Source organism: Macrobrachium rosenbergii, chromosome 8 (genome assembly GCF_040412425.1).
Source record: "Macrobrachium rosenbergii isolate ZJJX-2024 chromosome 8, ASM4041242v1, whole genome shotgun sequence".
NCBI lineage: Eukaryota > Metazoa > Arthropoda > Malacostraca > Decapoda > Palaemonidae > Macrobrachium > Macrobrachium rosenbergii.
Window position 1 is genome coordinate 46280490 of NC_089748.1, and position 15608 is coordinate 46296097.

Here is a 15608-nt window from a genome sequence, read left to right on the forward strand (position 1 = left end):
TTCAGCACTTGACACTGAATATAAAGGGAGTTGGAGTGGTTGTACAGCAAGACAGCAGACATCCAGCCAGAAAATAAATCAGGTACGTACTGTACATGGATCTAAAGGTGAAACACAGAAAACCCCACAGTTGCCATAAGCAATATTTAAGAAATGCTGGTTACCGAGGAGAAAAAAGTAGTGAAGCTGAGGAAGTAAAGTGATAAAAAGTGGGTGCAGCTAAGAGCCAAATGGATGCTGTAAACACCCTTTCGTAACAACTACAGTGCAACATACAGTATAGTGCACTGATAGCACTACCCTCCCACAGCAAAACCTGCATGAGGGCTGCCTTATAACCCTCACCTGTGGAAATTGAACTACTACTGTGCATGTAACTGCATAAGAATTCACAGAAACTCTTCAATGATACTAGCAAAGGAACTTAAGTTTTATTTTGAATAATGGCAGGAGTGAACAATGGCTCACTGAGCTCTGAAAAGCCTCACTACCTGTGAAGTCCCTCAGTAACCTCCAGGTGTGATGACATGAGGACCCTGCATTCATGTGGAATTTGTTGGAATGAGACTTTAGGGAGCTTCTTCCATGGGGACAGAAAACCACTAAAGTTTCAAAAGGTCCAAGTATTAGTCCTGAGGTGGTATAAAAGTGTCAATTATGTTAAAATCAGACTGGAGGCTCCATTCTCTCCCAGGACTTGCCTTAGCAGACCATGAGGAAAAGTCTGGACCAGTGAGGCTGCCTAAGTGAGCAGCACTACATCAAGCTTTCAAACCAATAGATTGGGTTGAGCTGAACATTACACTGGAAGCTTGTGGTTAAACCTGGTTGCAGGGCCATTAACTGCCAGAGTCCCTTGCACATCTAAATAGACTGTTGAGCCAAGAAATCTTGCTTCCCTGGTACAACCTAGGAACTAGCTTACCTCTTGTATCTTTACCTATACTAAGATCTGTACCACTACAGATACTGGTTCTCGAGAAGAGGCTATGAATGGGATTGATCACAAAATTTAGCTAACTCAAGTGATATAAGGTAAATATCCTTCTTGACACCAAAATCCTTTAAGTCTTTGTCTATCTTCTTAAAAACGAGACACCAGAGAATGTAAAGTCCACAATCATGTTGTAAGAGTGAATGATGGAATTTAGGCTATAAAGCCAGGTAGTTAACTGTCTTGTTACAAAAGTTTCAACAGCCAGACCAGCTTGTTCCAAAGGTGCAGTATATCCATATGCAGTAAGAGACAAGGGTTTTACTCCTCATAGGAACAAACAGTTCTTTAAAGCTTCATACAATAAAAAACAGTTTCTATTATAAATCCTGGAATGACATCAATCCCACAAAAATAAGTGTCCAAACAGTAAAACAAGAGAAATAAGGAAAAAGGTTCCTGCTAAAATAAACAATGAATAAATTACTAATCAATTTTATATTCAAAGTTCTTTCATTCACTTGCAATTTACATTGTATGATGCCAGTATCCCATAGAAATCCTCCAGTGTATGCCCTAGGCAGAGATTACCTTCTGGGTGAAAAGTTTTGAACTGAGAAGGGACATATTAAACAGGCTGAAAATCTGAAAAAGACAGGCTTGCATTATTACTCCTATCTAAAGATTATTTTTTTTAATATTGCAAATTTCTTATATTAAACAGGCTGAAAATCTGAAAAAGACAGGCTTGCATTATTACTCCTATCTAAAGATTATTTTTTTTAATATTGCAAATTTCTTAAAGTTTTAAAATGCTAAAATAAGATTTAAACCGTTGACTTTTACTTTAATCTGGACAGCAAACAAACACTGACTAAACTTCCAGCATTCAGCATAAATTTTGTCTAAAGTTCCTCAAAACAATAAGGAAACCAAGGAAACAGAGTTAACGCAGAAATTACAATGCTGGAATAAAAGTATTGCAGGAATTAAATTATTAAACTGGAAGACAACTACTACTGCATCTATGCAGCAAAATAAAATACAGTACTGTATATATATTTAAATGCTAGATCCGAAAGCAAGTCCTCACAAATCTTATTAGCCCTTACCACTACTGACATCACAAAAATATCTGTGGCAGCACCAAACATCTTCATTTGTCCACTTAGATCCCACTTGCAGCCTCTGAAGTGCACTAAACATCATTTGCCTACTTGGATCTCTCTTGCAGTCGACAAAACACAACAAACATCGTCATTCCTCCACTTAGATCCCATCTGCAGCCACCAAACGACTTGAACGCTCCTGCATATTGATGTATAACTTAACAACAACGGTACATCTTCACCTGCACGGTTATTCTCGAATACTAACCAGCATGCATTCTGTCTAATAAGTGTGTTACTCAGTAATTAAACAGACTGCAGACCTTATTCTATACAGTAATCCAGAATCCAATTCCCCAATTAATAGCTTGTGACATTTTGGAATAGATTCATTATAATTTTTATACTCAAAATTTTGGGTTTATGAATAGTGATAACCCACCCAAGCTGATGCACAAACCACTTTATAACATTTAAAATACTGGCTTCACATTTATAGGAGGATATTTTACATGATCAAACTGACCATTAGTCGGACACTTTTTTTTGAGAACGTTGGGTGGGTTATATCATCCAACAAGACATTAGGTCACAAATATGTACACAGTTTACATTTGGGAGAAAAAGTGGAAGAAATCACTGATGACACATATGATGTACTAAATTCTTCAGAATATCAGTGATATCATCTCACCTAGAACTAAAATAGCCAAGTTTTACAACAACCTGACGTACAGTACTACATATGAAAAATTTTGAAATAGTTGTTCCCATATACCTGTATACCCAAAACTTTACATTAGCCTCAACCAAAGCAGCACAATATTCAGAGACCTTCCAAATGAACATCCCAAAAGAAGAATTGCTTTCCACCAGTCAAAAATATGCATCTTGGACACTTGGCATACCCACAGGAACTCTCCCCAGCATTATCAGCTGTAATTAAGATGGAAATGAAAAGCCTGCAATTTTTTTTTATAATGTAAAGGGTTTTTCGGTGAATTCTTCAATTACTGTACATTTATTTCAGTACAAACCCATTTGTTAACAACAGCCAGAGTTGCTACCAGTGAGACGGCTTCAGTACCAAGAGGATTTGAAGGTCAGAAGTAATTTTATCTAAATGAAACCTTTGTGCTACCAAGGGATTATGCTGTACTAGGAAAGGCTCCGCAGGAAGACCACAGGCCATATACCATTTCAATACTCAAATCTATAACAACATAAGAGAAAGTAATGTTTAACATAAAGGACTGCTGGAGCAAGTACACCAAAAGAGCCACACATATAAGTCAAGAGGAAGATTTATGAGAATAATGAGTCAACATAACACCTCCCACCAACCCCCAAACCATCTTTTTATCCCAGCCAAGACAACTTCAACAACAGCCACTACAGGATAATTTTTCAGCTTCTGATAAAAAGTGAATGACTACAGTAACTCAACACTGCCAAGTTCAAAATTGTATCAAATGCCCATGTTCATTACAATACTCAAGACTTCTGGCCATTCGGCCTGGATGCCTCAGACTATTATAGAGGCCTCAGATTAGGTGGAGTAAGAGCATGCATGAAAGAACCTGCTTTGACAAATGGAACATTTTTTAACATCTTCCCTTTAATCTCACATTAGATAAATGAGAAAATGTTCTAAAATATTTGCTCTTTGTAAAGCCTTAACCTCCAACCAATGCTTAATGCAACTTACTTTCAAAATTGATTCTGTCACCTTAAGGTATCTATGGTTACTTTTCTGGTGCACTACTAGTAATTTTTGTATTACTAGTAAATTCTGTATTACTAGTAATTTTTGTAAAGTGAAACTTGCATAATTAGAGCAGTATGAAATTTCATTTTTGTATTACTAGTAAATTTTGTATTACTAGTAATTTTTGTAAAGTGAAACTTGCATAATTAGAGCAGTATGAAATTTCAAGACAAAAATAAGAAAAACTTAGTACAGTACAGTATTTGAACATGTGGAAGCTCTACAAACTCTCAAACTAACCTTCTCTGAAGCCAGACTGGAAACAAATGTACAATAGCACATGGGGAAGTGAAGAAACTTAACAGAAACCGCTGATATTAATTTTGAAAGTTTTGAGCTAATCCAGAAACAGGAATATAGAAAAAAATGCTCAAAATGACACTAGGTCCACCAAACTACACTGAAGAAGAACACTGACCTATCATTGTGTAACAAACTTAAAATATTCCAGTTCATTCCAACACATGCACCGGCCTTGGGTTCCATCTAGCCAACGCAAGATCATCCTCAAATACACTTTAACTGGGGTGCATCCTAACCTAACCTCTAAACCTATCCTAGGACATGTCCTAACCTGGCCAGGGAAGCTTCATACCCAATGGAACCTCTCAAAATGTGACAGCGCAACCTGTTTATTGAAGATTAAGAAATTTCAATATGGTTGCATTCTAGCTTAAACTTCACTTAGCCTATTGTACAGCACTGTACCCTGACCTACCCAAGGGACTGTACCTTAGTTGACACACATTTGAGAATATGGTGTTGAGTGAGATGGAAGCCAAGGCCAAAACCAGGACCACACCAGTCTATGGCAACACCTCCACCATGGCGACCTGGGGAAAATTACGGGTCATGGACAAAAAATAACTAACCTGGTACCATTATTTTAGAAGTATAAAAAAAACCTGAACTAATATACTCTATGCCATTTGTCAATTATAGTGATTGCACCCATAAATTGTAATCACTGCAGACTTATTAAATTCTTGTTCAGCAGGTCAAGTTCTATAGAAAAACGTCAACTGCCATAGCCTAGCTCACCATGGACAGCCAGCTTAGATCTACCATATTTTACTTTATTAATTTATGATACCCTATATTAGGTTAGATACGATGGTTGTTCAGATCCCCATCAGGTAGGTCCTCAGCATCCTACGTTACGATAAAAAAAAAAAGTTAGGTTTGGGTGCATCCCTGTTTAACCTCGAACATGTTGGGGAAGGTGTAACTTGTTGATGAATTGCAGTAGAATTCTACACAAAAGCTCGCCACACAGTTTATTAGCAAGCTTTTCCCGCGGACTATAGAAAAATTAGTAAAATTACAGACTTTAGCATTCTTTTCCAAATTAAGCTTAAGAGACTCAAGAACAGAGCAATATGAAAATACCCAGCTCTTCACTAACCCTTCAAGAAATGACGGGCTCCCTATTAACCCTAGGCTAGGCCTACTTACAGTTACAATAGGAATATTACGTACAAATTAAGCTATACACTCAAATAAGCGATATGTCAATTAAAAACAAGGCTTTAGCATCACCAAGAAATGGACGAAATGGAAGACATACTAGGCTAAAGCAAGATTAAACTTCCTCGTAGCCTAACATTAGCCTCTCGTAGCCTAACATTTTTAAGGCCACTGCATCATGCATCAGAAGCACAGCAGTCTGATTAACTAAAATTTTTAGGCTAATTTACTGCAACCTGAGGTAACTATAGATAAGCCCAAATATTACATTTCGTAACTTGAATTGCACAAAAGACCAAGACCTAAATTTAAAAAAAACAGCAGAAAAAGTAAAACCGCCCAAATTTTCTCCACCTTACCTTGCAGAACCTTAGCAAAACGTGATGGCGATTTTAAAACTTAAGTATTACACAATTACACTTACAAAACATCTTGGTATTTAACAAATTGTGAAAATATTGCGTCCTGACGTCTTTCTACAAAAATTCCAAATGGCAACCATTACTTGTAATATCTAATTCAGGGTCCTTGTAATCTGCACTTCGGGGTCCTTAGTTGTGAGATGAGTGGCGTCATCTATGAAGAACTAGTGTTATGCCCTTTACAATATTTTTTTAGAAGTTTATTTACTCTAGTTTTACCATACAAAATACAACCACAGAGTTAAATATTTATCATTCATATACTAATGTAAGGCTAGTAAACAAATCATTCTTACATGACATATCCTATAAGCAAAAATGAAAGTGAAAAGCAACTTTGCTGTTTACTCTGCAAACATATAAAATCGAAAAAACTGCTTCTAATAAAAGTAGTAATGAAGGAAGAAAGATACAGTGAAACAGGCAGTTCATACTCCGGTCATTTGCCACTAAACATTAAACATACAAGGTCAAAAATTGCAGAAATAACAGCTCAGATCAACAAATGTATTTTTTTTCTTGGGGAGGGGGGGGGGTCCAAGTTCAACTCTTCAGAAGCTGGCAACAGCTTTCACTGTTTTCATAGGAAAATAATTGACGAGGACTTTGATTTCCTCTGAAGGCCCAAGGGACAAAGTAAGGAAAAAAAAAAAAGACCATTCAGAAACTTACCAGAAGCCTGCCAAATCTGAAGCAGAACCCCTTCTAATATCATATGTTAGAAAAATTATATGATAGGTCCATAATAATAAAATTCTTAGAAGAGAAAAATAGAACTTAAATATTCTACAACAAAACTGTGATAGTTCATTTCTGCCCTGTCCTATAAGGAGTAGATGTCGCTCAAGTGCCCGGGAGCACTTACATTTAAAATACTGACAGACGCCTTAAATACGGTGAATAACTATAGGTTATCATCGCATTAGGCAGTAATACTATAGGATCTTCCTTTGAACTTTCTCTGAATAAAACCTTTAAATGTTTCTCCTTTAGAGAATACCAACTTGCTCCTCAACCAATAAGATAAATCAACAAGACAAATGAACTATATGACAATGCTATAAAAACGGTTAAATTATTAGTTTAAATTTACTCACAACCTAAGATTATGAGGCCTTTTCCAAAAGCGAACTTAGGTTTCTGATAATGCAGGTCTATTCGTAATAATTAAAACCCTACATGTGCTCCAGTAACTGCTCAGCTGATTATGAGAAAAATAATCAATGAATTATATCTGAAGGTTAATCAGATGAATCTAATGAGAATTTATCAGTAATATTGCTCTTTGTTTTATCTCCTACAAAGAAATTAAGTATTGCACAGATCCAATAACATACACACATAGATAATCATCAAATCAATCTGAAGGCTATACTCTCGACTCAAAGTAGCGAAGATTTTTCAAAATGGTTCACCTGAAGAAAACATCCACCTGTAATAGGGTTTCATTTTCATAGTCTTAGCAAGTATACTCAAGGAACTTTTGAAATTGCGTTTATACCTTCAAGAAATTTAAGAAAACTACTCTTTTTACTGTGCTGAGTTCCGCGTATAACTATAAGCTCGCTCTGAGTCATCACTACCGATGTCATGAATCTTTGATGGACATAGGCTGTAAAATATTGAAAACACTGAAGTCGACGTAATTCATTGATTGGTTCTCTTTCTAGATTTTATTGCTAAGTTCTCATTCCAAATTTATTGGCTAAGTGTTGTATATATTTTTAGAACGCTCTGGACATGAACTAACAACAATTTATCAAGTTGCGTGTGTGTGTGTGTGTGTGTGTGTTACTGAGAGAGAGAGAGAGAGAGAGAGAGAGAGAGAGAGAGAGAGAGAGAGAGAGATCAAGCCGTAAAATGAATCCAGAATGTACAGCATTCTACATCACAGGTAGCCATATCTTACCCACGAAAGTCAGTGGTTTTGTCAAGGTCTAGGGTTTCGTGTCCCAAAGCAGCACCTTTGCGTGAATGTGTGTTTAGCCTTGGGACACGAAACGTCAAAATTATTTTCATGCTTATCGAAAGACTCATCAGCTGTTTTGCTGTCACTTCCCACAGCAAAGTCTTACAGCAAGAGTCTCAAGTCCTGTAGTCTTTCAACAGAGCCATCAGAGTTGACGTGTTCACCGCCCATACTTTCTTCATCCGATGCTGGTATCATCACGAGCGAGCAAAAGTTGCCACAAATAATGGAAAATGTGATGTATTGATCTGTTTCCATCCTGGCAGTTAAATTCTCTTGAGTTACGATGACGTTGCAAATAAAACTGCATAAAAGTGTATAATAATCCGACGTCGACGGTTAAATATTTCATAGGCACGTCACCCCGTTGCTATGACGACCAGGTAAAACAAATCGCGTACACAAAGGGGGTCTTGCAACCACGGAGCTGCACAGTCAGTTGTAAGTAAGTCTTCCGTCACACAGCCGTGTTCATAGCTCCTTTTTCGACAGAGGAAGGGGCTACGGCCTCCAGGATTCATCTGGGAGATAGAATTTTCACCGGAAGTGATTGTTTTCTTTCCTTTTTTTTACGGAGTTGTGTAGACCTAAGCGCGTCAGTTGGGTCCACCACACCAGGGGATTTTTTTGGACGAGTGACACTGACACCTGGACTACCGCATTCATGAAGGTAAGACGAATCGTTATTATTATTGCTTTTGTTCATTCGTCACGTGGATCTTTGTTTTGCTTATTGCAAATGCAATAAGCACATCTGACGAACGGCTGCAGTTTGATTTGTAGTGACAATTTCTCTCTCTCTCTCTCTCTCTCTCTCTCTCTCTCTCTCTCTCTCTCTCTCTCTCCTCTCTCTCTCTCTCTCTCTCTCTGTGTGTGTGTGTGTGTGTGTGTGTGTGTGATTGTGATGCAAGGCCTGTATGCAAATGGGCATGTAATAGATACGGGTGATATGAATAAGTGTTAAGCATCATAGACTTCATGGGTGCAAATTCCTTGTACACACACATGTATATATAATATATATATACATGTAATATATATATATATATATATATATATATATATGACTTGTACCACAGGAAAAAAACATTATAGAAATATAAACAGTATTTGGCCACGAGGAAAGTACAACGACAGTGTGCAGCTCTTCAGCCTTTGCTCGAAACCATTTGCAAGCAAACAACATTCAGTTATATGTAGTTTGCTTGAGAATGCCTTAAGAGTAAAAGGCACAAGATCTTGCATAGTTCTAAAGTCACGGGATTTCTTAAAAAGGTCAAAAGTTACATTTGTATCTCCCCCAAAATTGTAATAAGTTCCGGTAATTCAGTGGGCTCACCTTTTGGTCATGTTTTCGTAAAAAACTCAACACATACCTTTCTGCGTTCCTTGTCGGAGGTAATTCAGTTGTTGGTATATGATAATTTAGGCCGGAGTCTTTGAAGTTAGAGAAGGCAGAATAAATCTTATCCTCATCTTCTTCTTTACATGTATCAGCAATAATTTGCTTTCTGAACAGCAAAAGGATTTTCCTTAGCTTTCCCTAGTCTTACGTGACTGATGTTCTCTTGTTTCAGCTGAAATTGCAAAGTATTTCCACTTCCCCTTTCGACGCCTTTCTTACGTAATTCCACATCTCTGTGAATCGCGTTGCCATCGTACGTCTCTCTCCGGCACGCTGGCAGCCTCTGGAATAGAGACTCTAGAGATAGAGTATCAACTACCACACAAACAGTAACCTACCTGTTTCTGACACAGTAACATTGCCTTCAAGTTCTCCAGTAAAGGAAGCAGTAATTTCGTTTGTGGAAGGATTTCTAACTTTCACCAGCATCCAAGGCAGATCAATTATGTGCGCACCACTAATGTCACCCTTATCGGTACTGAATAATGCAGACTACAACGCTTAGTCGCGTGTGTTTTGGGTGTCTTTGTGAAACGTCTCTTCTCCACGCCAACCGCATTAGCACTAAGCAGTCATGTGAACGTGACACTGAAATTCTGTTAGGCTAAGAAAAAAAGCCACTGTAGAGAGAAAAAGTTTAAGTAGATAAATATAAACACAAAGTTTATTTACTTAAACTTTTGTCTTTCTACAGTGGCTTTTTTCTTAACTATCGAAGATAAACACGGGGAATGTGTATTTATTCGTGAACTTCTTTTATTTTGTGTTGACTTTGCGGCATATCCAAAATTATACGCGTCCTGGATTCTTCTCTCTTCTTCTGCCTTTTTTGTAAAATGCCACAACGTACGTGACCTTTCAAAGTCATCGTACGGTTCTTCGATTATCTTATCACTCCAATTCACTCCCAGTTTCCGTTCTTTCATTCAACATTTTTACCTCCTTTATCCATGCAATGATCAAACCCTACTGGGGAAAGTAGATCTTATAGAAAGGGAGTGAGACTGCTCAAATGAGAAAGGCATTACGATACATTACACTACTATTATACATTATTACCGATGGGTCTAAATGACAGAAAATACGCAATTAATCAAAGCCACAAAGTGTGTGTGTGTATATAGATATATGTATATATATATAATATATATATATACACACACATACTGTATGCGTGTGTAAGTATGTATGTATATGTCATATATCTCACTGATTAATCAAAATGAAACAGTCAAATTTCTCAGGCAATTCATTAACATGGCCAATTTAAAATGTATTTTAAGTCTAAGAGAGATAATAAATATAACAGGTAAGTCAAGGTGAATCCCGAAGTTCAAGGCAAAAGGGTCAATATGGAGAAACTGGATATTATACTGCAACCTTGCATTGAAGGTCAAAGCTCAACCTTCATGACCTCACAAAATAAAGACGAAATGAGAATGTGGCGTAATTCTCACGTTTGAATGCTCTCTCTCTCTCTCTTTAGAGAACTTATGGTGAACAGATGTAACCTTTTGCTGTAAAGAATCTCTTTACATTATTCATTAATTTCTATGACATTTAACGCTCATGATCTGAATTTATGACCTTTGCGTATCGAAGCGTAATGAAGGTGACCTCACACTCGTAATGTATTCGGGTGCAAATGGCCCTCTTTATTCACTGCATGAATAATTTCGTAAGTTACTCTTGCTATTATGCTGTTACTATCATTTTTGCAACTCACTATGTTACACCGGAAGGTCAATATTACTGAGTAATTCTGCCACTTATGTCTTTCATTTGCTTTCACTTTCAAGAATCTCCACTCATCCTGCAGTTGCCTGTCTCATAGGTCTAATCTAGTGTCCAAGCCACATCAGTTTCATTTACCTCCGTTTGGTGTTATTTCGTCATTTTGTACGTACTCTGCCCTCATTATTTCTGTTTTCTAAACTGCATTTTGAGTTATATCTACATACATCAGCATTACCTGCGTATTCTGTCAAGTTCCCATCGCACCCTAATCTTAAATTTCTCTTATAGCTTAACCACATTTTCATTATAAAATCTACGAGGACAAACAGAAGAGGTGACACAACTCCTCCTTGTAGCACTGATTTATTCACTGCTAATTCACTCGACGAAACTCCAACAAGACTAACTTGCATGTAATGCGTTCTTGAAAGCGTTTACTTAGCTTGACATATTGACTGAGATAACAAATTGACATAAGACCTTCCATGATCGACAAAAAAATATATGTAGGGGATTTTTAAATTCCATGCACAGCTGCAAAAATGCCTCAAGACAAGTATTGGACCCGTGTAACTCTTGCTTTTTTTCTAAAGCCAGTGTGTTCATTAAGCTTGTTACCAATTTCTTTTTCTTGTCTATCGAGAATCGGTGTACTTACTATTTTTATAACAGCCAACAGCCACACGCAAGTTCTGATACTCTCGAAGTGAGTTTGAATCCTGTTACGGACATCATAGTTACTTCATATTCTTGCATTTGGATCTAAGGCATTGTAGTGACATACATATGTATCTGGTAAAAAGTGACCAATTAATTTTATATATATATATTATATATATATATATATATATATATATATATATATATATATATATATATATATATATATATATATATATATATATATATATATATATATATATATATATATATATATATATCACAATCGTAAGGTACTCGAAGCAAATGGCTCTCCTTATTCATTGGCGCACTTATTACTGCATGAATAATTTCGTAAGTTACTCTTGCTATTATGCTGTTATTATCATTATTGCAACTCAGTCTGTCACCCCGGAAGGTCGATATTACTGAGTAGTTCTGCCACTCGTATCTTTCATTTGCTTTCATTTTCAAGAATCTCCACTCATCCTGCAGTTGCCTGTCCTATAGGTCTAATCTAATGTTCGAGCCACATCAATTTCATTTACCTCCGTGTCGTGTCATTTCGTCATTTTGTATGCACTCTGCCCTCATTATTTCTGTTTTCTAAGCTACATTTTGAGTTATATTTAAATACATCAGCATTATCTGCGTATTCTGTCAAGTTCCCATCGTACCCTAATCTTAAATTTCTCTTATAGCTTAACCATTTTTCATTATAAAATCTACGAGGACAAACAGAAGAGGCGACACAACTCCTCCTTGTAGCACTGATTTATTCACTGCTAATTCACTCGACGAAACTTCAACTAGACTCTTCCTTGTAGCACTGATTTATTCACTGCTAATTCACTCGACGAAACTTCAACTAGACTACAACTCTTCCTCGTAGCACTGATTTATTCACTGCTAATTCACTCGACGAAACTCCAACAAGACTAATTTGCATGTAATGCGTTCTTGAAGGCGTTTACTTAGCTTGACATAGTGACTGGGATAACAAATTGACATAAGACCTTCCATAATCGACAAAAAATATATGTAGGGGATTTTTAAATTCCATACACAGCTGCAAAAATGCCTCAAGACAAGTATTGGACCCGTTATGATTATATATGCTATATATAATCATATATATAATTATATATATAATTATATATATATATATATATATATATATATATATATATATATATATATATATATATATATAATATATATATATTCGTACTGTTTCTCTTATCTCTTTAATATCCCACGTGTCATATGTCTGTAGTAGCATTCGAACATACAGACTGAACTCCCACGTGGAAAGATGGAGAGAACTGTCAAAATTCAATGAATAATAAGTTTGACGATTTAACGACTACGCATAACATTGCTGCATAGCGACCCCTTCCCACGAATGGCATCAATGCACGTAAGGCTTTTCATTCTTCGATGGTAAGATGGAAACGTCTTAGTAAGTGTGAAACCAAGTAAAGGATCAATGATTAAAGTTTGTCCTTTTATTTCTGAGGCTATAGTAAGTTCTCGACTGTCGATTCTGCGTGAAACCAGCTCATGTAGATCAACAAGCAATTTCGGCTCTTTCGGTTCAAGGCTGCAAGTTGAACGGAGGCGTTCCTCTGCTGTTTCATTGATTGCATTTAATTTACGGCAACTTCAAAGGCTATGCACCCACACCCACACACACAAATATATTGACAGATACATAAGCACGACATACAGCCGTTTATTATTCCTAACGATAATATTTGATTATGACTCACGATTAGTGTCAACTCTCTAGTCTCATTTCTTTTAACGGAATCACTATTCGTCTCCGCTCTTCCAATTCGAGGTCACAATTTGAGCGGAGGCGCTCTTCTGCTGTTTCATTAATTGCGTTTAATTTATGGTAACTTCAAAGGCTATACACAAACACAAACACACACACACAAACGTGAGCGTGCACATATAGTAGCAGATTAACAAAAAAGATACAATTTGCGTTACTGTATTTGATTTACGATTGGTGTCAACTCTCTAGGTCTCATTTCTTTTAACGGAATCACAATTGTGTTCAATATTCGTCTTTTCCAGTTCTTAGATGACCCGAGCTCAATGATGGTGAACTGTAAAGTTTGTTTTAATGCATTTACGCTCCGACTTCTTCTCCAGAACAAATGAATCAGTTTCGACCTAATTTGATCAAATGGGAACGTACGTCCATTTACAAAAATATGTAATAAGGTAATTGTGGCAAGAGAACAGGGTCATTAGCCTTCTCTGTAACGCTTCCTTATGTAGGGTGAGCCACATTTTTCATAAATATGTAGCCTTTAGGCCTATGGACTAAAAAATGTTATGCCTATATGTAAACAAGGCTTAAAGGATAAAATTAGGAAAAGAGGACAGATCGAAAGACAATTTCATATGAAGAACGTGACAGGAATCAGAGAAGACAAGAGGGGTGGGGGAGGTGGGAGAACTGGGTCGTATAACATACAAGCAATCTATTTCAGCCTAGGCTTCATCCACGACTTTCGTGGTGTGATGTTGTTTTAAAGTATATGGTACAGTATTAAATGGTATGGCAATAAAGTACTATATGGTACAAAAATAATATAGCCTATATTTGATCAGCGTCACTTACAAACTTCTAACATTTACAAGAATAGTCTAAAATCACCCTAGTACTACAAGAGATTCTTATCATTCAGAGAGAGAGAGAGAGAGAGAGAGAGAGAGAGAGAGAGAGAGAGAGAGAGAGAGAATCATACCTTGTTTTCCAGCATTCGAGCAAGATCAATGTTAACTGACTCTTCACTGTTTTTCTTCTTCTTCTTCAGGAAATGGGATTGGGCGGAGACTTGGTCGCATTATGGGAAGTACGGCTGAGCGACGGCGTCCACAAAGTGGGATTCGAGCACGGGACGACCACGGGACGTCGCGTTCTTTGGGTCGATGGAGAGGTAATACAGAAAAAAAATACCTTTATCCTGAATTTTGCATCGATGTTCACGCTTGTCATCGAACATTCAACCCAAATATTTGGTCTGAGCACGTACGATACAGGTTATCCGATAACCGCAGTTGTTTAAGAAGTATAAGAGGAATGTTGAAATCCATATCTTCTAAATGGAACGCACCCGTAGGTGTCTTTGGGGGGTGGGGAGGGAAGATGACGCTTAGTAGTTGTAGTATTAGTTGGGCTAGTTCTATGAAACGGCTCCCCTGCTCCTAAAATAGGATGCAAAAATCCACGTCTTGCATTTTCAATTTTGTTTAAGAAACGGTTTCTGGATGTTTATCACTCTGTTGCATCGTTTATTACGTCTTTGCTCGGCAATTTCCTATGACTTATTGGGGCGCTGTTGCACGAAGTTGACAGTTTATTGCTGGTCTAAACCGCAATTTGCTTCCGAGATATATGAATATGGCTATGCATTCAGTACTTGCAGGCAACTCATTTTCGAGCCTAATTTACTAGTTGATTTTTTGTAAATCACGCCTGTTAATGTATGTAGGCGTACTGAATGGTACGAGACATGGTTGTAAAATAATGTCTTTATACCGCCGGGAGCTCGAGTGCAACTGCCAAATCTTACTGATATACCTGAATCAAAAAAATTGTAAACTAAGCCTTCAACTTACTAACAATCAAATTATCTAATTTCCATTTTCTAAATAAGGTAATTGCCCTAAGATATTTACAAAAACATATGCTTCCTTAATAAGCTGTTTATTTTGGGTGTTAAAGAAAACGGATCTCAATTTACCGGGAGTCAAAATACCGGGAGTGAAATTACCGGGATCAAAGTTATGGGAGTCAAAATACCTAGAACCGAGAGAGAGAGAGAGAGAGAGAGAGAGAGAGAGAGAGAGAGAGAGAGAGAGAGAGAGAGAGGATAATCCATGTGTCATTGACATCTGAAATGACGTAATTCCTCCAGAGTCGTCAGGCGGCATTCCTACCAGGGCCACTGCCAGAAATTTCGGCAATGCAATAATGCAACATTATAGAATATTTCATCAATATTCTGTTTAATGCGGGTGATTCATTCTACAGTCCCGCTTATTATTCTGTGTTGATTCTTCTTAATAGTGGCCTTACGTCTACGTTATTCTCTCTGTCTGTCTCTCTCTCTCTCT

General features: G+C 37.1%; 1 protein-coding gene and 1 long non-coding RNA gene across 2 annotated transcripts in view; one reads left to right on the forward strand and one right to left on the reverse strand.

The window, feature by feature from the left end:
* Positions 1-1413: 1413 nt before the first annotated feature.
* On the reverse strand, positions 1414-5848 carry LOC136840804 (uncharacterized). The gene is made up of 3 exons (XR_010853738.1): positions 5638-5848; positions 2047-2242; positions 1414-1579 (listed from the first exon to the last, which is right to left on the reverse strand). It is a non-coding gene; the product is annotated as an uncharacterized lncRNA (long non-coding RNA).
* A 1778-nt stretch (positions 5849-7626) lies between these two features.
* LOC136840803 (fas apoptotic inhibitory molecule 1) overlaps positions 7627-15608 on the forward strand; it is a 16047-nt gene continuing 8065 nt past the window's right edge. Inside the window, exons 1-2 of the mRNA XM_067107706.1 lie at positions 7627-8339; positions 14306-14428. Of these exons, the coding sequence (XP_066963807.1) occupies positions 8334-8339; positions 14306-14428 (129 nt within the window). The 5' untranslated portion in view covers positions 7627-8333. The remainder of the gene's footprint in view (positions 8340-14305; positions 14429-15608) is intronic.